At 35.1% G+C, this 24178-nt stretch overlaps 1 protein-coding gene across 1 annotated transcript in view; it reads right to left on the minus strand.

Annotated features, from left to right (window-relative positions):
* ACSS3 (acyl-CoA synthetase short chain family member 3) overlaps positions 1–24178 on the minus strand; it is a 137096-nt gene that overhangs the window by 95904 nt on the left and 17014 nt on the right. The window contains exon 2 of the mRNA XM_012759752.3: positions 9922–10066. Within this exon, the coding sequence (XP_012615206.1) occupies positions 9922–10066 (145 nt within the window). The remainder of the gene's footprint in view (positions 1–9921; positions 10067–24178) is intronic.

The raw sequence follows: 24178 nt of genomic DNA on the forward strand, positions 1-24178 counted from the left end.
TAATATAATTTTCTCTTAAATATTCATATAGTTCTGTCCCATTCTTTATTTGGGTCTATGCTCAAATGCCATTTCTTCAGTGACTACTGTTTTCCCTAACAAACCTGTCTAAAATGATTGCCCAAGTCCCTCTCTAGTTTTTAATTTTTCTTCACTTATTATGAAATTAAATTGCACTATCTTTTTACTCATAATATATCTTCCCAACCAGAATACAAGTTTCCTGTGGGCAAAGTCTGTATCATTCAGTATCAGAACCATAGTCTCTCCAGTAGTGCCAAATATTAGGTGTCCTGTAAGTATGTTTTAAATAAATAAATAAATTTGACTTTATCATCATTTCAGTTCAAGAAAATAAATTAAAAGCAGATGGCCTACTGCTTTTGTTGTCTTAGCTTTCTAAAAGGTCCCAGTTTAGCCACCCTGAAGATAATGCAAATTTAGTAAGGACCTATCAATGAATAATACAAATAATTTCATTAAGCAAATGTAAAACTAAAAGCCTCACACCAGATTTCCAGATTTCCAAGATGGCAAAGTAAGAAAAATGCTTTAAGCAGGGCTTTAAATGAGACAGAATATAGACCTTCAAATTCAGAAAATGCACTAAAACAAAGAAGATTCTCACCTTATTAAAAAATAAAAATTCCTAATATAAAAAAGAAAAATCACAATGTGGACAGGACAAGTGATATTTTTGGAAATAATTATTTCTCTTTGACAAGGATTAGATTTTACTTTTTTATAAATGAATTATTGAATGTTCTATTCATGAACTCATTCAGTACATAATATAATTCTATGCTCTATAAGTTCCATATTAGCTATTATGTAAGTAAAAAAGCGAATAAAATATTCACTCAAGGAGCTTTTCCTCTGGTAAGATCACATAAGTACACTAATAAGTAGATTAAAAAGGAAAAATGAACCAGTATATTAGGAAAAGGTATGAACAAGTGCTTTGGACTTCAAAGCACAGTGAAATAGCTTCTGGCATGGGGAGAAGTGAAAAGAAGTGAGTTGACATTTCCAACAGTAATCTTGATTTCATGGACAATATCTGGCTGAGAAAATTCAAAGGGGTTAGCTGTGTTGTTGCTATTTTGGACTGATGTAAAATAATCTTTAGGCGGTTTTAATTTTGAATAAATGGCTCTTAACCTAGAAAAGGGAGAGCTAGGAAATACTAAATTCCTATTTCCTCATTTAATTAATTTCTTCCTATATTATCTATTAAAATTTGTCGGCCGGGCGTGGTGGCTCACGCTCGTAATCCTAGCACTCTGGGAGGCCGAGGCAGGCGGATTGCTCAAGGTTAGGAGTTCAAAACCAGCCTGAGCGAGACCCTGTCTCTACTATAAAAATAGAAAGAAATTAATTGGCCAACTAATATATATATATAAAATTAGCCGGGCATGGTGGCGCGTGCCTGTAGTCCCAGCTACTCAGGAGGCTGAGGCAGGAGGATTGCTTGAGCCCAGGAGTTTGAGGTTGCTGTGAGCTAGGCTGACGCCACGGCACTCACTCTAGCCTGGGCAACAAAAGCGAGACTCTGTCTCAAAAAAAAAAAAAAAAAAAAAAAAAAATTTGTCTAGTATTTATTTTGTTCCTCTAAGAATTTAACCTAAATTTTAGTAATTGTAAACTTGTTCAAAACAAAGTTCCATTTACGATTTCACAATTTTGATAAAAATTTAAGCCAGTATTTATTGTACACTCATCTATTTAAAATGAAATACAAGCATTTCTGCTAAAATACCTTATACAACTTTGCATTATTAAAAATAGTTCACAAAAATAATGAGGCATATGGAAAAATATGGTTGGGTTAGACCATTCTAAATCGATATAACTAGAGCCTTTTAACATTAATAAAAGCTCTAACACAGCATCATCTTCCATAGATGCTTTATAGCCTTAAACACCAGGCCCCGTGCTTTCTGTTTTATCATATTTTAGAGGAGAGCTTTCACTTCAAAATTTACTTTCAAAAGTGACTAGTAGAGTGCAGACTTTATTATGAGTTCTTTTTATAACAGGGAAGAATGTCTTCACAGCTTTAGATTCTTAAAACCCTTTAACTTGGGATCAAGACGGCCAAAGAGTAACCTGCAGCAATTGTCCCACCTTGTGAACACCAAATTGAACAATTATCCATGTTGGCATGCACCTTCAGAAGAACCAGAAATCAGGTGAACCATCATACTACCTGATTTTAACATTATATCAAGGAAAGAAGCACTAAAAAGCGCAGAAAAGACAGTCTTGCATTACCTACGCCACTCCTCCCCCATTCCCAGCAGTGCCTTGCCACCACACAGAGTGGAGAAAAAATCTGTGTGTCCTGGGGAGGGAGAGTGATGTGGGACTTTGCATTGAAATTCAGGGCTGTCCTGGCACATGGGAACACAGCACAGGGCAGAATCCTGCAGGTCACCCAGGAGGGAGCATTTAGACCAGCACTCCTCCCCAATAACCTGAGTTCTGGCTAGCCGGACCACCCATTGACCAAAAGCAGTCTGAGCCCTGAATTAAATTCATAAGGCATTCAGGCCAAAAGGCTGCAGTCCTTGTGTTAGGTCTGGCTGGCTGGCAAACAGGTGGCAAGGCAGGTAGAGGAAGTGGCTAAAGATGGAAAGCGGGAACCAATCAGAATGCAGAAAAGAAACCATAATATCAGATATTCGTAGCCAGAGGCTTTTCACTGGACCAAGTGTTAGCAGTGAGGAGCTCCTAGTGACCTTAACTGACCGGGGGCAAATTACCATCTAATTAGCACTATGGTTTTAACACTTCCCACTCCCTGCCCACTCCCACCCCCATAGTTTTTTCATGAGGGACTCTGGAAAGATAGAAAGGAAACTCTTATGTAACCCCAACCTACTATGTAACCTGTTATACAATCTCAACCTGTCAATCACCCAAAGGCAGGAAATGGCTACCAATCCCACTCATGAGAGAGGCAGGACAAACTAGTGAGCATTTAAAAGACAGTGTGTGCTAAGACTCTGGGGTCTTTTCCACTTACAGAGAAGGACCCTCCCTGTGAGACATACTTTTGCTTTGCAATAAACACTGTATGCGTGGGATTGCTTTGTATTTGTGATCACTCCATCAATGGCTCAACTCGGTACTAGTACTCATTCCTGACACTAGAAACAGAAGACTAGGGACCATGGAGGCAGACCTAACACCTGGGTAATTCCTGTGTCTGTGCTGTGCTGGAGCCAGTGGACATGAAATGCACCTGGCCCAGTGAAACACCAGCAGGGGCAGCCCAGCCAGTGCCTGTGTCACCTCTCCCATAACTACAGGCAGTGCAGTTCAGGGAGTCTTCTCCCATTTGGGGAAACGAAAAGAGAGAGCTCAGAGGACTTTGTTTTGCAATTTGTGCATCAGCTCAGCCACACTAAAATAAAGTACCAAGCAGACTCCTGAAGCCCCTGAGTCCAAACTAGGAGAATTCAGTATATCAAAAAGATATCTGCACTCTCATGTTTAATGCAGCACTATGCACAATAGCCCAGATTTGGAATAATGTTAAGTGTCCATCTAAGGATGAACGGATAAAGAAATTGTGGTACAAAATGGAATATTATATAGCCACAAAAAAGAATGAATTTTTGCCTCTTGCAACAACATGGATAGAACTGGAGAACATTATGTTAAGTGAAATAAGCCAAGCATGGAAAGACAAATTTTGCATATACTCACTCACATGTGGAAGCCAAATATTAAAAACAATTGACCTCCTAGAGACAGAGAGTAGAATGATGTTTACCAGAGGCTGAGAAGGGTAGTGAGGAAGAGGATGATAAAGTGGGTTTGGTTAATGAGTGCAAAAATATAGTTAGTAGAATGAACAATATTTGATTGCACAACAAAATGACTATAATCAACAATAAGTTAGGGTCTACTTTAAAATAACTAAAAGAGTGTAATTGGAACGTTCCTAACACAAAGAAATGATAAATGCCTGAGGTGATGGACACCCTAGTTACCCTTTTTGATTGATACACATTGCATGCCTATATCAAAATATCACATGTACCCTATAAAGATATACAACTATGTACTCATAGTAATTTAAAAATAAAAAAATTGTAAAAACATAAAGCAAACAAAAAATCATTTAACTCACCAACACTTGCACTAAAGGATATTTATCAATTTTTTCTTAAGGTTTTCAGATATTGATAAAGTCTTCTCTTTAAATGCAAAATTATCTCTCTCCAAAACTTCCAAACACGGCACACTAATAATCCAACACAAAAATGAATGGGCAAAAGTTGCAATTGGGCACTTCAGAAAAGTGGATCAACATTATCATTATCATTTCTTTGTGTTAGGAACGTTCCAATTACACTCTTTTAGTTATTTTAAAGTAGACCCTAACTTATTGTTGATTATAGTCATTTTGTTGTGCAATCAAATATTGTTCATTCTACTAACTATATTTTTGCACTCATTAACCAAACCCACTTGTTGACCCAGTGGATCAACAAATGACCAATAAACACAGGATAAGGAGCTCAATTTCATTGGTCATTAGGGAAAGGAAAATTAAAACCACAATACCATATCACTACACATTCACCAGAAAGACCAAAATTAAAAAGACTGGGAATTGTCACCACCAAGCGCTAACAACTGGCATTCTTATACACTACAAGTGGCAGTATAAATCGGTGCAATTACTGTAGAAAATTGTTTGGCACTATCTACTGAAACCCAATATATGCATACCCTATGAACCATACATACCATCCATTTCATTCCTACACACATCCTCAACACAAATGCTTAAATATCATCAGCAAAATTTACGCACAAGCTTATTCATAGGAGCATTATTTGTAATAGCATAAAACTAGATGTTACCCAAATAACCAAATTACATCCTCCTGCAATGAAATAAATGACTCTCGTCAATAGAATGTTGAATGAAAAATCCAGACACAAAAATAGTACATTGGCTTAGTCAATTTATATAATGCTCAAAAGCACGTAAACTGTTAGATATCCAAATAGCAATCATGTGGGGGCTGAGTGACTTAACAGAGGCATAAAACGGCTTCTAGGGGGCTGGAAATATTCTATTTTCTTATCTGGGTACATGGGTGTATTCTGTCGGTGAAAACATAACAAAATCTATACTTATAATCTGTTCCCTTATCTGAATGTATACCATATTTCAATAAAAGTTCAAAAAATTGCATCCCTGAAAAAAAAAATGCATGAATTACTATTACTTCAATCTCATACTAACATCATTCACCTATTCACCAAGCATGGAAAAGGTAATTTACCTTACAGAGATATGCTTCTTAGTGGAGCTGACTATAATATGAATGAAATTTTTACTTTTTATTTAGGAAATTTTAGGAAAGAAAACAGACAAGATACACTGCTATATTTTTTTCCCCTTAACAAGAGAACCAGTGACTGGGCTGAATTTCTGCATGTTCTGGTTTTTATGTTGCTTAGGGAAAGATCTCTTTGCTTAGGGAAAGATATCTAATTGATATGACAGATAAAGAGATCTCAGATTATCTTACCCCTGACTTGTTTCTGAGTAGATAGAATGCATACTTTAAAGAGAGTATCTTCAATGGCAAGGATTGCAAGGAGGAGTTCTCATGGGGCATAGCCCTTGATTTCAGAGTAATTTTTTCTTCTAAACTATTCAACCTTCATAATTGTCATCATAATTATATTTCAAAAAAATTACCTTTAGGAGAGATAATAGACAACTTTGGTTTGAATGAAATCAGGAAAATTTAGCACACACTGGGTTTTATCAATTTTTCCAGTATGCATATAGTCATGAAAATTTCTCTAATACTCTTCAGGGGTCACAATTTAATTTAGTGAATAAATGGATAAAATTAATAATTGCTGAAGTACTAAAAAGATCACACTTGTCACACATAGAGGTAAATTCAAAATAAAACTAGGGATGCAGAAAATAAATTTAATATAGGAATAATTAAAATGAGTAATATTGTAAATAATGTACAAATACATATACAAACACAATCTCTTATACGTGCATCCCCCTTTTATTTTACATAGGTTTAATATAACTACTAACTGGAAAAGAGCTAACAAGGGGAGGGATACAATAAACACACACATGTCCTAGAATGCAGATTTAAGTGTGGAAAATTCAAGAAGGAAATCTTGAACTACCAAGCTGAATGTAAATAAGTTAAAATTCTTCACAAAAGTTGGAATTTACTTGGAATGATGATCCAGTTCTATTACTGATAAAATTCAGAGATAACAACTTCCTGCAATAAAGGAAGCTAGAGTCAATTAGAAATTTCAAAAGGTATTTCATTCATTCACTCCTCATTCAACAAATAGTTACTAATTGCCAGGCACTGTTCTGTGAACAAATCAAAAATCCTTGCCCTCATGGAACTTACATTCCAGAAGAGGAAACAACATTAAAGAATAGAGATAAATAAAATATAAGGAATGATCCTGGGAAATAAATACTAAGTTCTACAGGACATATAAAATGGTATGGACAGGAACATTTTTATTTAGTATGGTCAGGAAAGATCTCACTGAGAACATAATACTCGGGTAACATGAACCATGAGATATCTTGAAAAAATGTATCAAAAGTTTCGCAATTAGGCTAATTTTATTAATAGGCATTGGCTCTTCCAGAAACCTCCCTAGATTCTATTTACTCCGAGTTGAGTTGGGTGCCTCACATGTGCTTCCACAGAATACAACACTAACCCCTTTCATGATCTTTATTTTGTTACATTGAAATTGACTGTTCACATGTTTTCTTTGCTCCTTGAAGACAGGGGATGAGTCCATTTACCTTGAATCCCTTGTTCCTATCAGGGTTTGGCATACAAAATGAATATCTGTTGAGTGAATGATAAATCTTGAACTAGGTTCAAATCTCTATAGAAAATCTTTAATAAAAGGTTATTTAAAATACTCAGATCTACAGAAAAGATGACAGTTTTGGAAAGACTATGCTCTTGAATCATTCTGTAAAATTTTCAGATCTTTCATGTCATTAAGACAATTTAGCCTAAAAATTTGGGGGCCCACTAATTAAATAAGAAATACTAACTAAGTTAATAAAGTTTTTACCCAACCAGGAACTCCCAGTAGAAATGAAACATTGGAGACTGAAATAAGTAAGGTACAAAGGCACTTCTTTATGTTTGTTCTCAATGGCATTACCCATTAAATCTTTCTTTCTCTGTCTTCTCTACTTAATAAAATAAAGGCCACAGGGAACCAGGAGCAGGTAATCAAAGTAGCACACAGTGCTTCTCTCTCTTTCCTAACAATTCTTCTTTTAATACTTTAGAGAAGAAAAGCCTGGGGAATCAGAGGCTGTCAGCAGGTGAGAGAAACAATCCTTTTAAGTACTTTGATGTCAGGCTAAACTGAAATGGATGAACCAGTACAAATGTTAAAAGGGTCTAAGAGTCTAGAATCAATATTAGAAAATCAAGATGAGTTAGCAGAAAAACTTCTAAGTAAAACATATGTGTATAAGTATTGTATAAATTTACGTAATTAATAAATTTAAAAAGAAAGCAATAGAAACTGAAAATGGTAACAATTCTTATTTTAGGTTTCTCTAAAGCTTTTCTTTAACTCTAATGTTTGGTTATGTATCAAATTCCATATGTTGACACAGATAACATTTTTATAATATTTAGATAAACTTCCTAATTTATATACCAGTATCTTAGGCTTTCACATTCATAAAATGAGACTGTGGCAATATGCCTAAATCATAGGAATAAGATTTTCATCACAGACTAAAAGCTGAAAATTCTAAAAGCTGAAACTCTTCTAAAAGCTGAAAATTCAAACCTAAAATAAAACATGAAGTATAGTAGGTTTTCAGGAAATTTACATTATCTCCTACAATAAAACACAGCCTCATATGAATGAAAAGCTCATTTGGTAATGAAGTACCTTCCCTACTCAGCTCCAATGTAAGCTCCGTCTCTATATTTCATTCTCAAAATGCACAGTTCCCACCTACAGACCAATAAAAGATAACAAACAATATATCTACAGCGTTCTTTTCTTTTGTTTTTTTTTCTGTCTTGGGCTGCCTAACATTTGAACTCCACCCTTATTAGATTGGAATGCTTCTTGAATGTATCCTATAGGGAGGCAGGGCCCTAATTCCTACTATAAAATCAAAAGAGGACAAGATATTTCCTCCTCACTGCCTGGCATTTTAGGCAAGTGACCTAAGTTTGGCCAACTAGATGACCCTACTCTGTCTTTCAACCTAGAAAAAGATTGACTCAAGGCAGCAAGTCTAGTTACTATTAACAATTTGTGGGTTTTTCTTAATTCTTTCTGCTTACCCTTTCTCCCTCAGTGTGGGCCACTTTTCTGAGTCTGGCTCTTAAGTCTTCTCTTTTCATACATTCTATGTTTAAATCAGTGTAAGTTGAACTTTGTTGCTATAACTAGGCTGATAGCCAGCCTGAGCAAGCTGACTTATCTTTTCTCTCCTGTTTGCAACAACTCAGGATTGGGAAGCTAATTGTTTTGTCTGAGTTGGCTTTCTTGAAATATAAGGCTAATCAAGAATTTGCTGATGCAAAAAGTATATAACTTCCAAAAATCAGGGAGAGTTGACCAAACTTTCTAAAACTCAAGCAGAACTCTTAAATGGGTTCAAAAAGCAAAAGAAGAGAATGCAATTCAAAAAGCCTTCATTTAAAAGAAAACACTTAGGGGCAGCATGGGCAATATACGTAACCTTAACATTTGTACCCCCATAATATGCTGAAATAAATAATAAAATAAATAAAAGCAAACACTTCTAAACCCTAGATTCTGCTCAACTACTGCTTGTCAACCAGTAGAAATTTTGCTACCAAGAGGACATTTGCAGTGTTTGGAGAAATCACAACTCAGGGAGAGGTGCTATGGGCCACCACTAGTAGGTAGAAGTCAGCGGTGTTGCTAAACATTCTGCAATGTACATGACATCCCCTACAACACAGTATTATCCGATCCAAAACGTCAATAGTGTCAAGGCTGAGAAACCCTGCCCTGCACCATTATCTCCCTTGAAATCATATATAATGTTCCACAGAGTTTAAATAACTTTCCCATAGTCCACAACACTCACATACTTTTACAATTACTTTTGAAAGAAAAATCTTATAACTCATCTATTAATATCACGATTTACCTAAGAACTACACAGGTAGGAAAAAACTAAAAAGAAAAAATAAGGCAAAAGAATGAGCATATGCAAAGAGCTGCCAAGGGCCAGGAGCGTCTGAGGGAATGACAGGACATCCAGGGTGAAAAAGGGTTGTGTGCACAGCCAAGACTGTTGGGAAATGCAGCTTAGAAGGAATGCTGTGACCAGAATCCAAAGTGTCTTATACACCAAAGTATATTTTACTCCCTGAATAATAGAATTTTTTAAGAAAAAGATTTTTAAATGGGGTAGAGAAGTACATTGTTTCTTAGGAAGAAAACTCCGGAGGCACTTGAAGTGCTAATCCATAATAACGTGAGCGTAGACTGGTAATAGGAAAGCAGAGATGAGACTGCTTCAAAAGTAAAAGAGCTGAGGAGCAGATGGACTAAAGTGATGGCAGCGTGGATAGAGAACGAAGGCCAGAGAAGATTTAAACATATCGTTAAGATTTGTTCTCTTCTCCCTATAAAATGAGCATCTTTCAGTAGTACTATGACAAGTAAATTAAATGGATAGAAACAGTCTAAGTGAGTTAACACACCTATATCCATTACCAACATACATAGAAAGAAAAACATGGTAACATATGTCAATGTGCTAAGAGAATTAAAGGCTACCCAACAAGGATGTATGCTATTTAAATAATTTTTAAATGACTTCCAATGTACATAAATAATAGCTTATGATATTACCTGCTCCAGAACTTCTTTATAGGTAATAGTTGCTTTAGTATTTGTAACAGGGCTGTCATAGATGATAGCAATCTTATCCCCTTTACCATTTTCAATATGACGATCGATGGCATTGTAACAAATGTTAAGCACTCCTTCCACAAACCTGAAAAACAATTGAAAAGTGAAAGTGAATGATTCTTTTCAAAATATATTATTGATTCACTAAGTTACTATATTTCTGTTTATACTTTGGCAGAGCTAGCCTTAAAACACTGTTTCCTAATGCATGTTATGCCAGGTAATGACAGCTGTAAACTAGATATTTAAGATGGTAGAGAATATACATTTTTATTTTAATAAATATGCATTTATTTTGATGTGCCCTAGAATAAGTATACCTCACACTTCAAACTGACAACTTCATGGGTTTTATTGCTTAGGATAAAACTAGAGTACAGAACACCAAAGTAACCTATTTTACATGGATGAAATAAATCATATAGAAGTGCAGTGCAGAGGCCCCGGAGATTGTGAAAAGGAAAATGGCAGATGTATGACTAAAGAGTTGGTACCTACTGCAAATAGTTAAACTCACTGGAAAATTGTGTTTTTTGTTTCAATGAAATGTGATGCCTTCAATTGCATAAAGAATAGAAAAGTTCTGTTCTGTATGTTCGGGATATTTCATAATTGAATCAAGAATGGATATACATATAAAATATTAACTTTTAAAAATCTCTGCAATTCAGTGCTCTTCATCTCTCAATTGAGCAATGTTGCCCTTTGAAAATACAAATTATGTGGATACATGGAGAAATTTTTGAAGGAACTAAAACTCATTTTTCCAAAAGAAAATGCTTTATATTTGCCACTTTTTTAAGAGAAGGGGATTCAAACAAAATATGCAAGTATAGTAATGATCCCTTTCTTCCAATGTCAGACTGCCAAATATTATGGCAATGCAAAATAAAAGGAAAATGTATTAAAGCAAGAAGAAAAAGTGCTGCTAACAAGCTGAGTATCACCTTCAGGTCTTTACCCAGAGAGCCCCGTGTGCAATGAAGCAGTGGCTTAAAAGCAGTCATATAGACAGTGGCAGCATTAACAAATTATAACTACAGAAAGCAGCAGGAGGAGGAATCATTTAACCAGGGACAGATTACTGTATATACTTCAATTATAGTGACTATGACTACCTAAAGCATAGCACAAGAAGTAATTAATATAATGATCCTGAATTTCAAAGTGTGATAGATCTAATGTTTGCTCAGAAATATTACCTATTTCCCTTGCCCTAATTCCATAAAAATATTTTGTCTCTTCCCCTTGGCCTTTCGTCCATGAGTAGAAGATACATCTCTTGATTTGGGGCTCATCCATTTACCTCCTTTGGCTACTGCAATGTCGGCAGACATGATATAAGTAGTGACTTGCTCTCCCACATATCTTACTTCTCCAGGAGAAGAGTCTCCCAGGTATAACTGCTCCCTCCTCGGCATGGCACTCAGAATAAATATTTGCAGGTAGGAACAGAGCCCAAAAGCAGCAGAAAGCCCACCCAGACAGATAGATGTCCCTGAGCAGTGCTCCTAGCCACACCCAACCAATATCAGCTGACACCATGACAACCTGCAGATAACATGAAAATAAATGCTGAATGTTTTATGTTGCAGAGATTTTTTTGGTGACTGGTTATGCAGTATAATCATGGCATAAAAAATCTAATATACCAAGAAAAGGGTAAAGTTTGCTCAGCATTCTGTGGCAGAAATAAAGAAACATGTTTTGTAGAATTTCCCACAAAAATCTTTATTTATTTATATTTTTGTTTCTGAAAAGAACACATTTCAAACACAGGGATTATTTACTTGCTAGAACACTTCTTGACAATATCATTATTCTCTTTCACTTTTTCTATGACTCCTACTCTACCACTCTTTGTGCTCATATTTAATTATGTTAATTATGTTTTTTACCAAGACAAAAGGGCTCCCTCAATTCCAAAGATTCATGGAGAATTCACTTTGCCATTTGCCTTACTGTTCTCCTACCTCTTATCTTGCTCCTTCTCAATAACTTCTGTGGAATCTTCTTTCTCTGCTTCATTGTTAATTGGCTCTGATACCATCCATTCCATATACAGCCCTATACTTACGCTACATTTTCTCCCTAGGTAATCTCTATGTTCCTATGGATTCAACTTCCATCTTTACCTCCAGCCCTGATCTCCTTTTGAGCTCCATACCTTTGCAGCCAACAGTCTGCTGAACATCTCTTCTTGGAAAGAATAACACGTCTAAAACTATAATCACTGTATCCCACCTCCACCCCACAGCCCCCCCCCAACTGCAAACGTGCTTCTCCTCCTGCTTTCTGTATTTCAAGGAGCCATGTTTCACCCAGTGGCCTGAATTAGAAATCCAAAGTCAGTTGTGGACTTTCATCCTCTAAATCCAATCAGTTATATGTAATGCCACATCTGCTTTTATTGTTTCTGTAATTGTTTGGTTCTCCCATTCATCATCTAATTTACAGTGACTGCTTCCTAATTAAATCTCCTTGCCTCAGAACTGACTCCATCCTCTCAAGCCATCTCCCTAAGCTATTAGAATGTCTTTTCTCAATGTAAATATTATATAAATATGTCAATTGTTTTGCAATCATTTGCAACTTTCAGGTAGTTTAGTATTGAAGTTATTAACACCCTAGGGTTTTCTTTTCTAATAGTACCATTAAATAAATTTTTAAAAAATTTAAGAGTACACTTTGAGGCCAGCAGGAAGGAGATCTAAACAGAGGGAAGGTTTTGCAAGCAATGTTATGCACCGCTGCTGTAGGAGATAACATACTGGCATGGTCCAGAGGTGGTTACATGCAATGAATATACCAAAATAAATTGTCTAAACTTAGAGATTGGTTTATTGTGGATGACCAGACCAAGTGACCTACAAGGGGCCTCCCAACTCAAAGATTTGATTATTCTACTATGACAAGATTCTTATTTCATTTTAAACCAAATCATTTCAGCAAAGGTCACTTGAATGTCTTCTATGTGCTATCTCTCCACTGTTCCTTCTAAATTCGTGGGCAGGTTTTAAATGGTTTGTCTCCCTAGATTACAAAAATAACTAATGCTAACTGTAGAAAACTGAGAAAATATACTTTGGTGTATTTTCATTTATTCTTTCTATATTTAAATATTACTTATTATACAGATAGTTTAATATTTTACCCCTACATATAGGATTGCATTATGAGCTTTTTCCAAGGGTCTGAGAAATTCTCAAAAACCATGTTTAATGATTGAATAATTATTCATTTCAATGGCTGTTCAATAATAAAATTAATCCTGTGTTGCTAAAAATTGCCTTTCACATTTGTCAATATTTTAAATGATCCCTTTCAAATGATGTGTTTTGCAGAGAAATATTGGTCACATTGTTTTTTTTATTACATTTACAGGCTAGATTCCTACAATCAAACACACACACGCAGAAATCAAATAATCAAATTGCTTCCTGGAAATATCGAATCAATTCATGTCATCACCAGTACTACTTGAATCTAACATCAGCATCAAATTGCTCTAAACACAGATTATTCTCAATCTTCTTCAATTTGAAATGTGAAAAATAATTTTAATTTTGATTTCTTTGGTTACCAATATTGATTAATTACAATGTCTTACCAATTTTTAAAAGCTCGTTATATAAGATATTAAACTTATGTATGACATTGTTACAAATTATTTTCTCAGTTTATTCACAAATTTTAGTTCATGACATTTCCCAACATTAAAATATTTATTAATAAAATTTGTATACAGTCAAATTCATCTTCTTCTGCAATTTTTCCCCTAAGATAATTTACATTCGTCTCTCTTGGTTTCTTTTTTTATATTGATTGCAATATTGCAATATTGCAATAATTTATTGATATTTATATGCATGTAATCTGTATAGAATATGTTATTTATCTGTTATTATGTATTATATATAAACATTATATTATATATATCTGTGTGTATATATATTATGATGTGCAAGTATAATTATATTCACTTATTTAACAATAGTCAATTTTCCAAGTATCATTTTTTAACTAATCCTTACTGTCCTCATTTGTGATACTTCATTTTTCCCATAAATATTAGGGTTTGTGATACTTCATTTTTCCCATAAATATTAGCAGGTAACATATACCAGAGTCTTTTTCAGGGCTATAAGGTTTCTACATGTAACTACTGGAATGTTCTGTCAGTAGAGTTTTACAAATAGTACTCTTTTTAAGCTCAGTCAGCTTTTAGTCTGTGGAAGAAAGGAAGGAAAAGTCTTCATGTTCTTTATCTTACCCATCTCCCCCAAAAATTCCCTCCATAGAAAATTGCAAGCCATCTGAATATACCCCATAGCCCATATGAATAACAAAAAAATGTAAAACAAACTATATTGATAACAATAGTTATCAACTGGAAATGGTGCCAACACCAGTTTAGAACAATGGAGAATTTCTGGATATATAAAGCAGGCAGGAGCAGAATGATTGCTAAATCCAGATGTCATGAGAGACATGGTAGATTCAAGTGTACTGATATGGAAAAGATTTTCATAATATTTTATATATTATTGAGTTTTAAAAAAGAAAGGTGTTTAAAAATCTGTACAACCATAACATTGAATTATCTACATTCATGAGGAAACTATAAACTTTAAGCAGGTAATAAAAAGACTTACAAAAAAGTGCTTTCTCTCAAGAAAACTCTGAAGTAATTCCAACAGAGGCAAGTAGCAATAAAGAATGAGCCACAGTATTTGGGAGCATAGCTGTGACATTAACTAACATATAAGCCATACACACAACTCCCCCATATCTATCCACACACACACACATACACAAATATATACATCACACAAACTTTTACCTGCCTATAGTATAACTTTCTGAGATAGGAGAAGTTTCTGTATAGAGGATCCTGTAGAAGATTTAAGACTTGCAAAATAGGAACAGGACTCTATATGACTTCTAGCAGGCCTAGAAACCCTACATATCATTGCCTCTTCTCCCTCAAACAACCATAGGAAGAAGGACTCTAGTTAACACAATCTGCATTCATTGACAAGTGAAGAAGGGTCCTTATTGAGATTCTGAAGTGTACTCTACTTAGTTTCCTGTATTTTGACAGTCCTATGTGTGTGTATATATGTATATATGTTTGCATGTGTGTGTATAAAATAGAGGACAGCATAAAATTGGGATATAAGGAGAGCATATTTTAAACATATATATCCAGGTGAAAAATACATTTGCAACTTTAATATTTAAAGTGTTTTTATGAATCAATAAGAAAAAAATTAAAAATCCAATAGGCAAAGGATTTCAGCATGATACTCATTGAGGAAAAATAATGAAAATGACCAATGAATATCAAAAACGATCCTCAACCTTGCAATTAGGAAAATGAATATTAAAATAATAATAAGATGCCATTTATCCCTCTGGACTGATATAAAGATATTATACACAATGTTGGTGAGAGTAAAGAGAAACCAGTATTCTTATATAATTTTGGTGAGCAAACAAATAAGTTCAGTAAGTTAGGAGGGCTCATAATCAATATCTATTAAAATTTTGAATACAATCATAGTCTTAAAAGCAATACAATGTATATGTGACATATAAGTATGTTAATATGAAACAATGTGAAAAATTAACTTTTAACTTAGCCAAAGTAAGTTATTTGTGTTTATCTATATATTGTATAAACGTACAAAAAAGAGTATGGAAAACTACACAAGAAAGTGTTAATAGTTGTAAATTCTCGGAAAAAAATGGGAGGCAATAATAGAGAAGCGATAGTCTATATTTTTAAACAAAAATCTTCTGTGTTATTTGAGTTTTATGAGAATGTATTTATATATAGAATAAGTGATTTAAATATTTTTAAGTAAAAAATATAAATTTTAAAGCTTGCTTGGCTTTTGGTCCAACTAAATCATCAATTCTATCGCCAGTATAAATATCATCAAATAAAAATATTTAATTAATTGAAAACATCATTTGGGGATTTTTCTTCTGGTAAAACTAAGCATTTCTTCTACTTATAACAACATCTAAACTCAGTCTTAGGAAACTAAAATTCAGGCGATAAAAATTTTGCTGCTTCTTTTTCTTTAGTTTTCACACCAGACTCAACCTCAAGCACTTCGAGCAACTGAAGAGTCAATAACAAATGACTACATAGAAACTCTGAATCACAAAGAAAGATATACTATAAATCATCATTCCTGCTGTCCACCATGATTTTGGTTGCCCTTGTTTTAGGCATTTGTAAGATTGCACTTTCATACTCACTTCAAATGAGGCACGACCATGTGGCTTGCTGTGGCCCATGGCATGACAACACAAGTAATGCAATCAAAGCAGTCTCCAAGAGCCAGTGGACACTTACCCCATTTTCTTCTCCCACTGCAAGGACCAGAGACATTCCAAATGTTGACTGCTCTGTCAGCCTATATCCCTGAGTGAGGAGGAATGACATGGAGCAAATCTTCCTAATAACCCAAATTAAACTTGTAGGATAAGTGAAAAATACCTGGGCTATTCTGAACTAGAAGTATTTGGGGGTTGTTTCTTTCTATAGCATAACCTACTCTATTCTGACTAATATAAAATGCTTAAGATGTAGGAAATCTGTCAAATTCAAATGAACTTTAAAATTGTCACATTTCATAATTTAAGAGGCAGAGGGATACATTCTAAGGAGGAATCTCAGCTACCATAAATATACTGTCACTACAGTAATGTTAGATGTCCTTGAAAGGAATCAGAGAGGCTCTGTCATCAATGTTAGAGCTCTCAGCGGAGGGGATAAAGGCCCTCCAAAAGGGCTCTGTAGAAGAAAGCTCTTAAAATTCCTTCTGGACATCTTATACATAATTCCCTATTTTCCCTTACCTTTTCCCCATTAACCCCTGCTTGCTTACATCCACTCTAAAAGGTTGGACTGAGCGCTTTGGAGAGAATCTTGTTTGAATTTGATTTCTTCTGTTCTTCACCTTAGCTCACCCTGTATCTTCTTTATATTTCATAATATTGACTTCGGCCCATTCTGTATTTGACTTTGGCCTTGTTCATCAAATAAGTTATACTGGACTGTGTATATGGCCCCATGCTGGGCTAAGTCAGTGAATATGGGTGGGTGTCTGAAGGGTTGTTAATAGACAGGGAGACTGACCTCCGTGGTTTTGATCTCTGGGTGCCAGATGAAACGAATATAGCAAATGTTCACATGATTCTTCTGTTTCCATCAATTTCCCATCACCACTAATTTTCAACCTTCCCTTTTCCGAGAGCTAAACTTTTGTTATGTAAGTATGTATTTATTATTCAAACATAATAAAAAGCAAGAAACTCTGACACTAAAAACATGCCTTTTTTTCAGAGGGGGGAATTGACAGCGTTTAATCTATACATCTGACTACCCAGCTAAAGAAAGTTGAATTGATAAACTCTAAAATATTTCTCTCAATTCCATCGCTCTCTCCCCTTTCAAGAACAAAATTTAATATATAATACTTTTAACAGTGTGGCCTATAACGTGAAACTATCAAAAACTGCCATATTTCACTGTCCATGAAATAACTGTGGAAAGCTTCCACCAACACACCATATTTAGTAGTTATAATGTTGCAGCCTCTGTGTGCACCCAGTTACTGATTTCTGTACTTTGCATACATTAATTATCAAATAACTGGAAATTCCAAGTTTATAATTTACCTTCTGATATGAGCTTCCTTCCTAGAATAACATCACAACACCTTTCCTTGATAACCCTATTTAGGTTTTTATTTCATCACAATTTAAGAACAAATAAACAAAAATAAGAACCACAACAACAAAAAACCCTTTAGGCTCTTTTTTCAAAAGTTAAATAAACTGAAGGCCAACATAATGGAAACAATTCAAAGATGAAAGCTACATTTGATTATCTACATATTAAAATAGTGACAAATATACAACCTTTTTGTGAAATAACTCATTATCTCATGAGAAAACTTCAACAGATTACAACCCCAATATTAACTATCAATAATGGATTTTTCTTTTCAAAAGTGTTTCCATTCAAAAAATTCAATAACAACTTGTTGTTGATTAAATCTGGGGTCATGAAGTGAGGAGGAAAACATAACTGGAAAAATGTTTTCCACTATCACAAGAAAGACTGGTTTGGAATAACTATCATAAGAAGAAAAATGTGGCAAATTTCCTGACACAGGTATAAACTAAGCATGATAAAAGAACAGAATTAAAAAGAAATTAGCTTAAATTAGGGAATGTGTTAAAGAGCTGGTGGATGTTAAAAGGAATGTAGTATAGTGTAAAGGTCTGGGTTTTAAGGCCAAAAGACCTAGAGTACAAATCTCAGCCATGTCTTTTGCTAGCATTTATATGAGTGGAGGCAAATTAACATGTGTAAGCATTTCTTCTTTTATCTGTAAAAACCAGGCGAAAAAATAAAAACTGTACAAAACAATGCTATGAATATTTAAACACAAATTAATTCATTTAATCTTCATAAGGACTCTGTGAAGTAAGTACATTAAGTCCTCTTTAATGTTGTGGATAAGGTTCCTGGAAATTGCAACTTTAAGCAAACTACATGTAACAAAGCCAATTTTGTCACAGACTAATCAATCTAAATTAGAGTTAAATACCTACAGCATATTCCAATCACAAAAATGTCACCAAACTTCTAAATAAAGACCCCAAACACTTCTAATATTAAATACTGAAATAAAAGTGAGTTATACACACAGTTGAGAAAGATTAATAAAAACAAGTAAGGTAATTATTTACCCATTATTCCAGTTCAGGGTTGTGGACGACCACAACTTGGTGATCCCACCAGCTCAGGGCACAAGACAGGACCCCACTCTGGACAGGATGCTGTTCCATCACTGGGTACACTCACCCATACACACTCACTCACACTAGGACCATTCAAACATGCCAGTTCCCCTAATACGCACATCTTTGGGATGTGGGAAGAAACCGGAGTACCCAGAGACAACCCATGCAGACATGAGGAGAATATGCAAACTCCACATAAACAGTGGTCCTAGCCAGGAATCAGTTGTTTTGTTTGTTTGTTTTTGTTTTTTTCTCATTAAGGTTATAGTGAAAAGAAGTTGAACAAAACGATGTTATTAGAAAACCTGCTGTATACTGATATCATTTTCATTTACAGGTGAGGAAACTGAGGCAGAGACAAGTGAAGTGGGCTAGCTGAGGTCTACATATGGTGAATGGCAAGCTGGGATTGGATGCCAAGCAGTCAGTCTTTGAGTTTCAACTACTTTTCCATGCTGATGGGCTAATGTGAGATTACTCTATGCCTTCCATGAGTATGATTTTATACACATTTATTTGACTCCTTTCAATAACTCCATCAGGAACCACTATTATTACACACATTTAATGATGAGTAAACTGTCTAAGGTAAGTTATGAAGGCAAAGCGGTGTGGTAACAGGCAGGATGGGTGGGAGCAGGATCTAAGTGAAGGATGAATGCTTAGAGAGTTGTGGTGATAACAAGGGTAGAAAGAGGGAGGGATTTGAGAAATGTGAAACACTGAAAAAAGAAAATTCTAAAGGCAAACAAAGAGTGAAATGAACACATATCAAAGAAACCAAGGTTTTAGAGCTGGGGTTAGCAAACTACAGTCCACATGCCAAATCCGGTCCATTATCTGTCCGTGCAAATAAAATATTATTGGCACATAACAAGACTCAATTGTGTGTGTGTGTGTGTGTGTGTGTGTGTGTGTGTGTGTGTGTATTTTTCCTCTGTGGCTGTTTTTGTTCTACAATAGCAGAATTGAGTGATTGCAATGGAACTGGTCTAGCTTAAAAAGCCAAAAATATTTACTATCTGTCCTTTAAAGAAAAGCTTTCCTGACCCTTTCTCTGGAGCAGCCATATCCAATAGAAATTTCTATGACAATGGAAATATTCTGTATCTGCAGCTCACGAGGGTAACCACTAGCAATATGTGGCTAGATAAATTTAAATTTAAAACTAAATAAAATTTAAAATTTAGCTCTTCAGGCACATTGTCACCTTGCAAGTGCTCAATTTGGCTAATGCGACTGAAGAAATGAATTTTAAATTTTATTTAATTTTAATTAAATTAAACAAGTTAAAATAGCCACGTGCAGCTGCTGGTTACCATATTAGATAGCATAGTTGTAAAGAATTTCAAGAAGGTAGAGGAGGTCCCCAGAGTCAATTACTGAAGAGAGATCAAATATAGTAAGGACTTAAAACAACCCATGGAATTAAGCAACAAATAGGTACTGCTGATCTTTGGGAGAACAATTCAGGTAGAGTGATGAAGGCTGATGCCAGTTTGCAGTGGATTGAGGAGTAGAAGGGAAGGGAGGCACTGGAGTGTAGACACATGGCTGAGAAGTCAGGATACAAAGGGGGGTATACTGTGCAAATCTTTCCATTGGCTTTTATTAAAAGAGAAGGCTGAAAAGTGGAGGTAGCTGAGAGAAGAGAGATTGAAAATTAATGGAAGGAGTTTTTTGTTTGTTCTTAATAGCATAGGCAAGTGGGCCAAGTTCATGTTCTATTTTGGCAGTGCAAGTGCATTAGTGCTCCTGAAACAAGAGATATGAGTTTGGAGTGGGAACATAACATGAGCTAAGGCAAGAAAGACAAGTGCGAGCCTTGTCTTAAAAAACCTGAAAGCCCAGCTAAGGAAGAGGAGACCATTAAATGGTTTGGAGCAGGGTAATGACCTGCTCTGAAAAGGAATTCAGGAAGCAGCTCTGGAGAGCAGTGTGAAAGTGAGACTTGAGAGATAAACAAGGAAACAGAATCAGTTAGGATCTTTTGACCAGCTTAGGAAGTTATGCTGAGGAATAAAAACATGGGAAAGGAAGGACTACTACAGAAACAAATCAAAAGGAAAGAATGATAAATTCTTGAGGTGATGGATACTGAATTACCCTTATTTAATTACTACACATTGTGTGCCTGTACCAAAACATCACATGCACTCCATAAGTGTATACAACTATTATATATGTTCCCATAATAATTAAAAATTTTTAAAAAATTAAAAAGGAATGAAAAATAGGAGGAAGGGTAGCATCAGAGAAAACTGAGTTTTTTATGATCTGTGGATGTCAAGTCAATATTCGCTTTAAGGGAAACCTGGGCCAGGAATAAAAAGAAACAGTTTTAAAGTAGAGAAGGTAACGCTTTGGTAACCACCAATATTGTGTCGGGTTCTGAGTTCGCCTGTTTATATACATGAAATCATTTAATCCACCCAATATCCATTAAAGAAGACAATGTTATCACCATTGTAAAGATGAGAAATGAGGCCCAGTGAGGTCAAATAACTTCTCAGATTTATAAAACTAATGTGGCAGACTGGAACTCAGTGCTTTCTGACTCTGAGGAAAGTGTATTCCAGTGTTAAGTATCTGTGTTCTTACTTGAGTAATTCTTGTGCCCCTCCCAGACTGTCTGCTTCCTGTAGGCAGAGACCTCATGTTAGCTTATTAATGGCACGCAGCAAATGCTCAATAATTATTGTTAAATAAAAGCCGGTAAGCGTGAATGAATGTGAATTGGAGTAGTACTCTTCTGACATGTTAAGAAAAATAAGAGTCTCATGAAATAAATGGTCAACTTTCAGCAAAAACAATGACTAGCTTAAAAGACTACCATTGCACAGAAATAAAGAAGGCTTTAAGCATTTTTAAGAGGGCATCATTTCACTTTATTCACATAGTGACATTCCATCCAAATTACAGATACTCGGCCTTGGGAAAGTATCAACTGACTGTTCCAGGAAACCCTCCAAATTGGGTAATTGCTTACTTGGAGCAGCATAATAGCTGTATGTTAATTTAACCACTAGGGGTATTGTTCTTATAAAAGTACTTGGAAAGCGCATCTCTCTGTAGGAGAGATAATTATTTTAACAGAGCACCCTAATGCAAAGAGAGAGCCATTCTTTAGTCCTACAATCCTTCCTACGTGAGCATGTATACTCATAATATGGGTGCATAACACCATCTCTAGCCACAGATTGCCCAGTCTCGCTATAAAAGGACAACACGGACATCTGTAGCCATGCCAGATCATCTCGAATTAAAACTAAATGAATTGCCAATGGTGAGAAATTCAGCCAACAGGAAAAAGAATAGAAAGAAAGGCTTTCAGGAAATCAATACCTGTTATCTGAACTGAATCCACTGTCAATGAAAAGAAACGGCAAGAATGAATGATCTTAAAGATTCTCAGGTTGTGAGTCATGCCTGACAGTAAATTCAAAAAAGGCAAGGACACCATTTTATCTTGTTTTATTCGTATTCTAGAAGAAAATGCAGGAAAAACTGAGAACTGAAGTGAAAGGAAATAGGAGAAGGAAAATAAAAAATTATAATTAATCAAATTAATATTAAGAATAAAAAGTGAAAGATAAGATCAAAACACATTTAGAATGTGTTTTAAGAATAATTTTATTAAAATTGAATACAATGCTAAATAAACATAAACTTAAAAGCACATTTTTTTAAAGAAAAGCAAACTTTATCCAGTGGCCTTTTTCATAATAGTTAGGAGACCCTTAGGAAAAGTGGGCCCCAATCAACCAATATAAAAATAAGTCATGATGAGCTCATAAAGAATCAAACTCCAAACCACCACAGGTTCCTAGAAAACCAGACTTAAAACATAGGATGGCCCCAAGAGACACAAGCAGGTAACTTTGAAGAAACCTCAGAATTATCCAGAGAAACAGAATGGGGTACGAGGGAGGGTGTGCTCTCCTCTCTGATGTCAACTATTAATAGTATTTGTTGGAAAAAGCAGAAGCAGCCTCTCAGCATTTAATCCTGATGATAAGAATGATAAAATGATGAAGGAAGAAGGAAAGTGGGAGGTGTAGAAAGGAGCAGAAGCAGCATGACACAGCGGAGGAGGAACCCAACTTGTTTACGTGGTGTTATTTTACTCTGGTTAAGGAACAAAAGGAGAGGAAGAAAGGGGAGTATACCTAAGAATTGAAACGCATGTTCTCTAATCCTGAGAACTGCAGGACTGTGTATTTTTTCCTTTTCTCATATTCCATCTTCGTCTTAGCTATCCATTTCTTTCTCTTTCTGGTGATAACTCATGCAGAATGGCACAGTGCAATGTTCTGATGAAACGCTCCTCTACGGCTGAGGCTCCCAGAAGGCAGACAGCATATTCATTAACTCATTCTGCCCAACACGTAGCTCATGCCCACAGAGAGATGAGGATACAAGCTCTCATTAAAGAGGAACACAATCAATCATTTTGAATGTCCAAGAAGAACTTTTTCTTTCCATTGAGCCTTATAAATTATTCCAAGATTATTTCTATAAAGACTTGTCATTGGGAGATATACTCAGGGAGCACGGATTGTGTCTGTAATGTTTTATTGTTTACAATAAAAAAAATCTGAAGCAAATGTGACAGTATGTTGAGATTTCACAAAGCTCAGTGTTGAGTGGCCTCGACGTTATTATCTTTATTTATTCTTTAAATATTTCATAAGTAAAAGGACTGTGGCACCTTATTCACAATATTTATTAGTTTTTTTGGAGAACAACTTGACAATATATGTCAAAAAGTACACAATTACCTTTTGATTCAGAAATCTTCTAAGAATTTATCAGAAAGAAAGGAAGAAACAGAAAGAGACAGAGAGAGAAATTTTTGAATGCTGTGTCCAAAGACGCAAATATATCTGCCTGTTTAAATAGCAAATAAAGAGAAACCATCTAAATGCCAATATGAAGGGATTGTGAAATAAAACTTTTATATTCCCCCAATATGTTAACATATTCTGTAGACCTTAAAAATCATGGACTAAAACAATAGAAAAGTGGAAAAAAAATCACAACTTTTTACAAATGGAAAAATGAGCTATCAAATAATGACCGTATAAATTACATTTTTCTGTAAGGATGAAAATAGAGACCTAGAGAGTCAAACAGACTGACAAACAGACATAGATTCCAGATTTTCAAATGGAATAACACCTACACATGCTAAAAGTTTATGAATGCAAAACCTGGTGATTCTGAATAAGGTCAATAGTTTATTTATTGTGCCAATGTCAGTTTTGGTTTTAATAATATACCATAGTTATGTAAGATGTTACCATTGGGTGATCAGTACACGTGAAATCTCTGTACTATTTTTGCAATTTCTTGTAAGTCTATA

The sequence above is a fragment of the Microcebus murinus genome, chromosome 10 (assembly GCF_040939455.1).
Source record: "Microcebus murinus isolate Inina chromosome 10, M.murinus_Inina_mat1.0, whole genome shotgun sequence".
In the NCBI taxonomy this organism is placed as follows: domain Eukaryota; kingdom Metazoa; phylum Chordata; class Mammalia; order Primates; family Cheirogaleidae; genus Microcebus; species Microcebus murinus.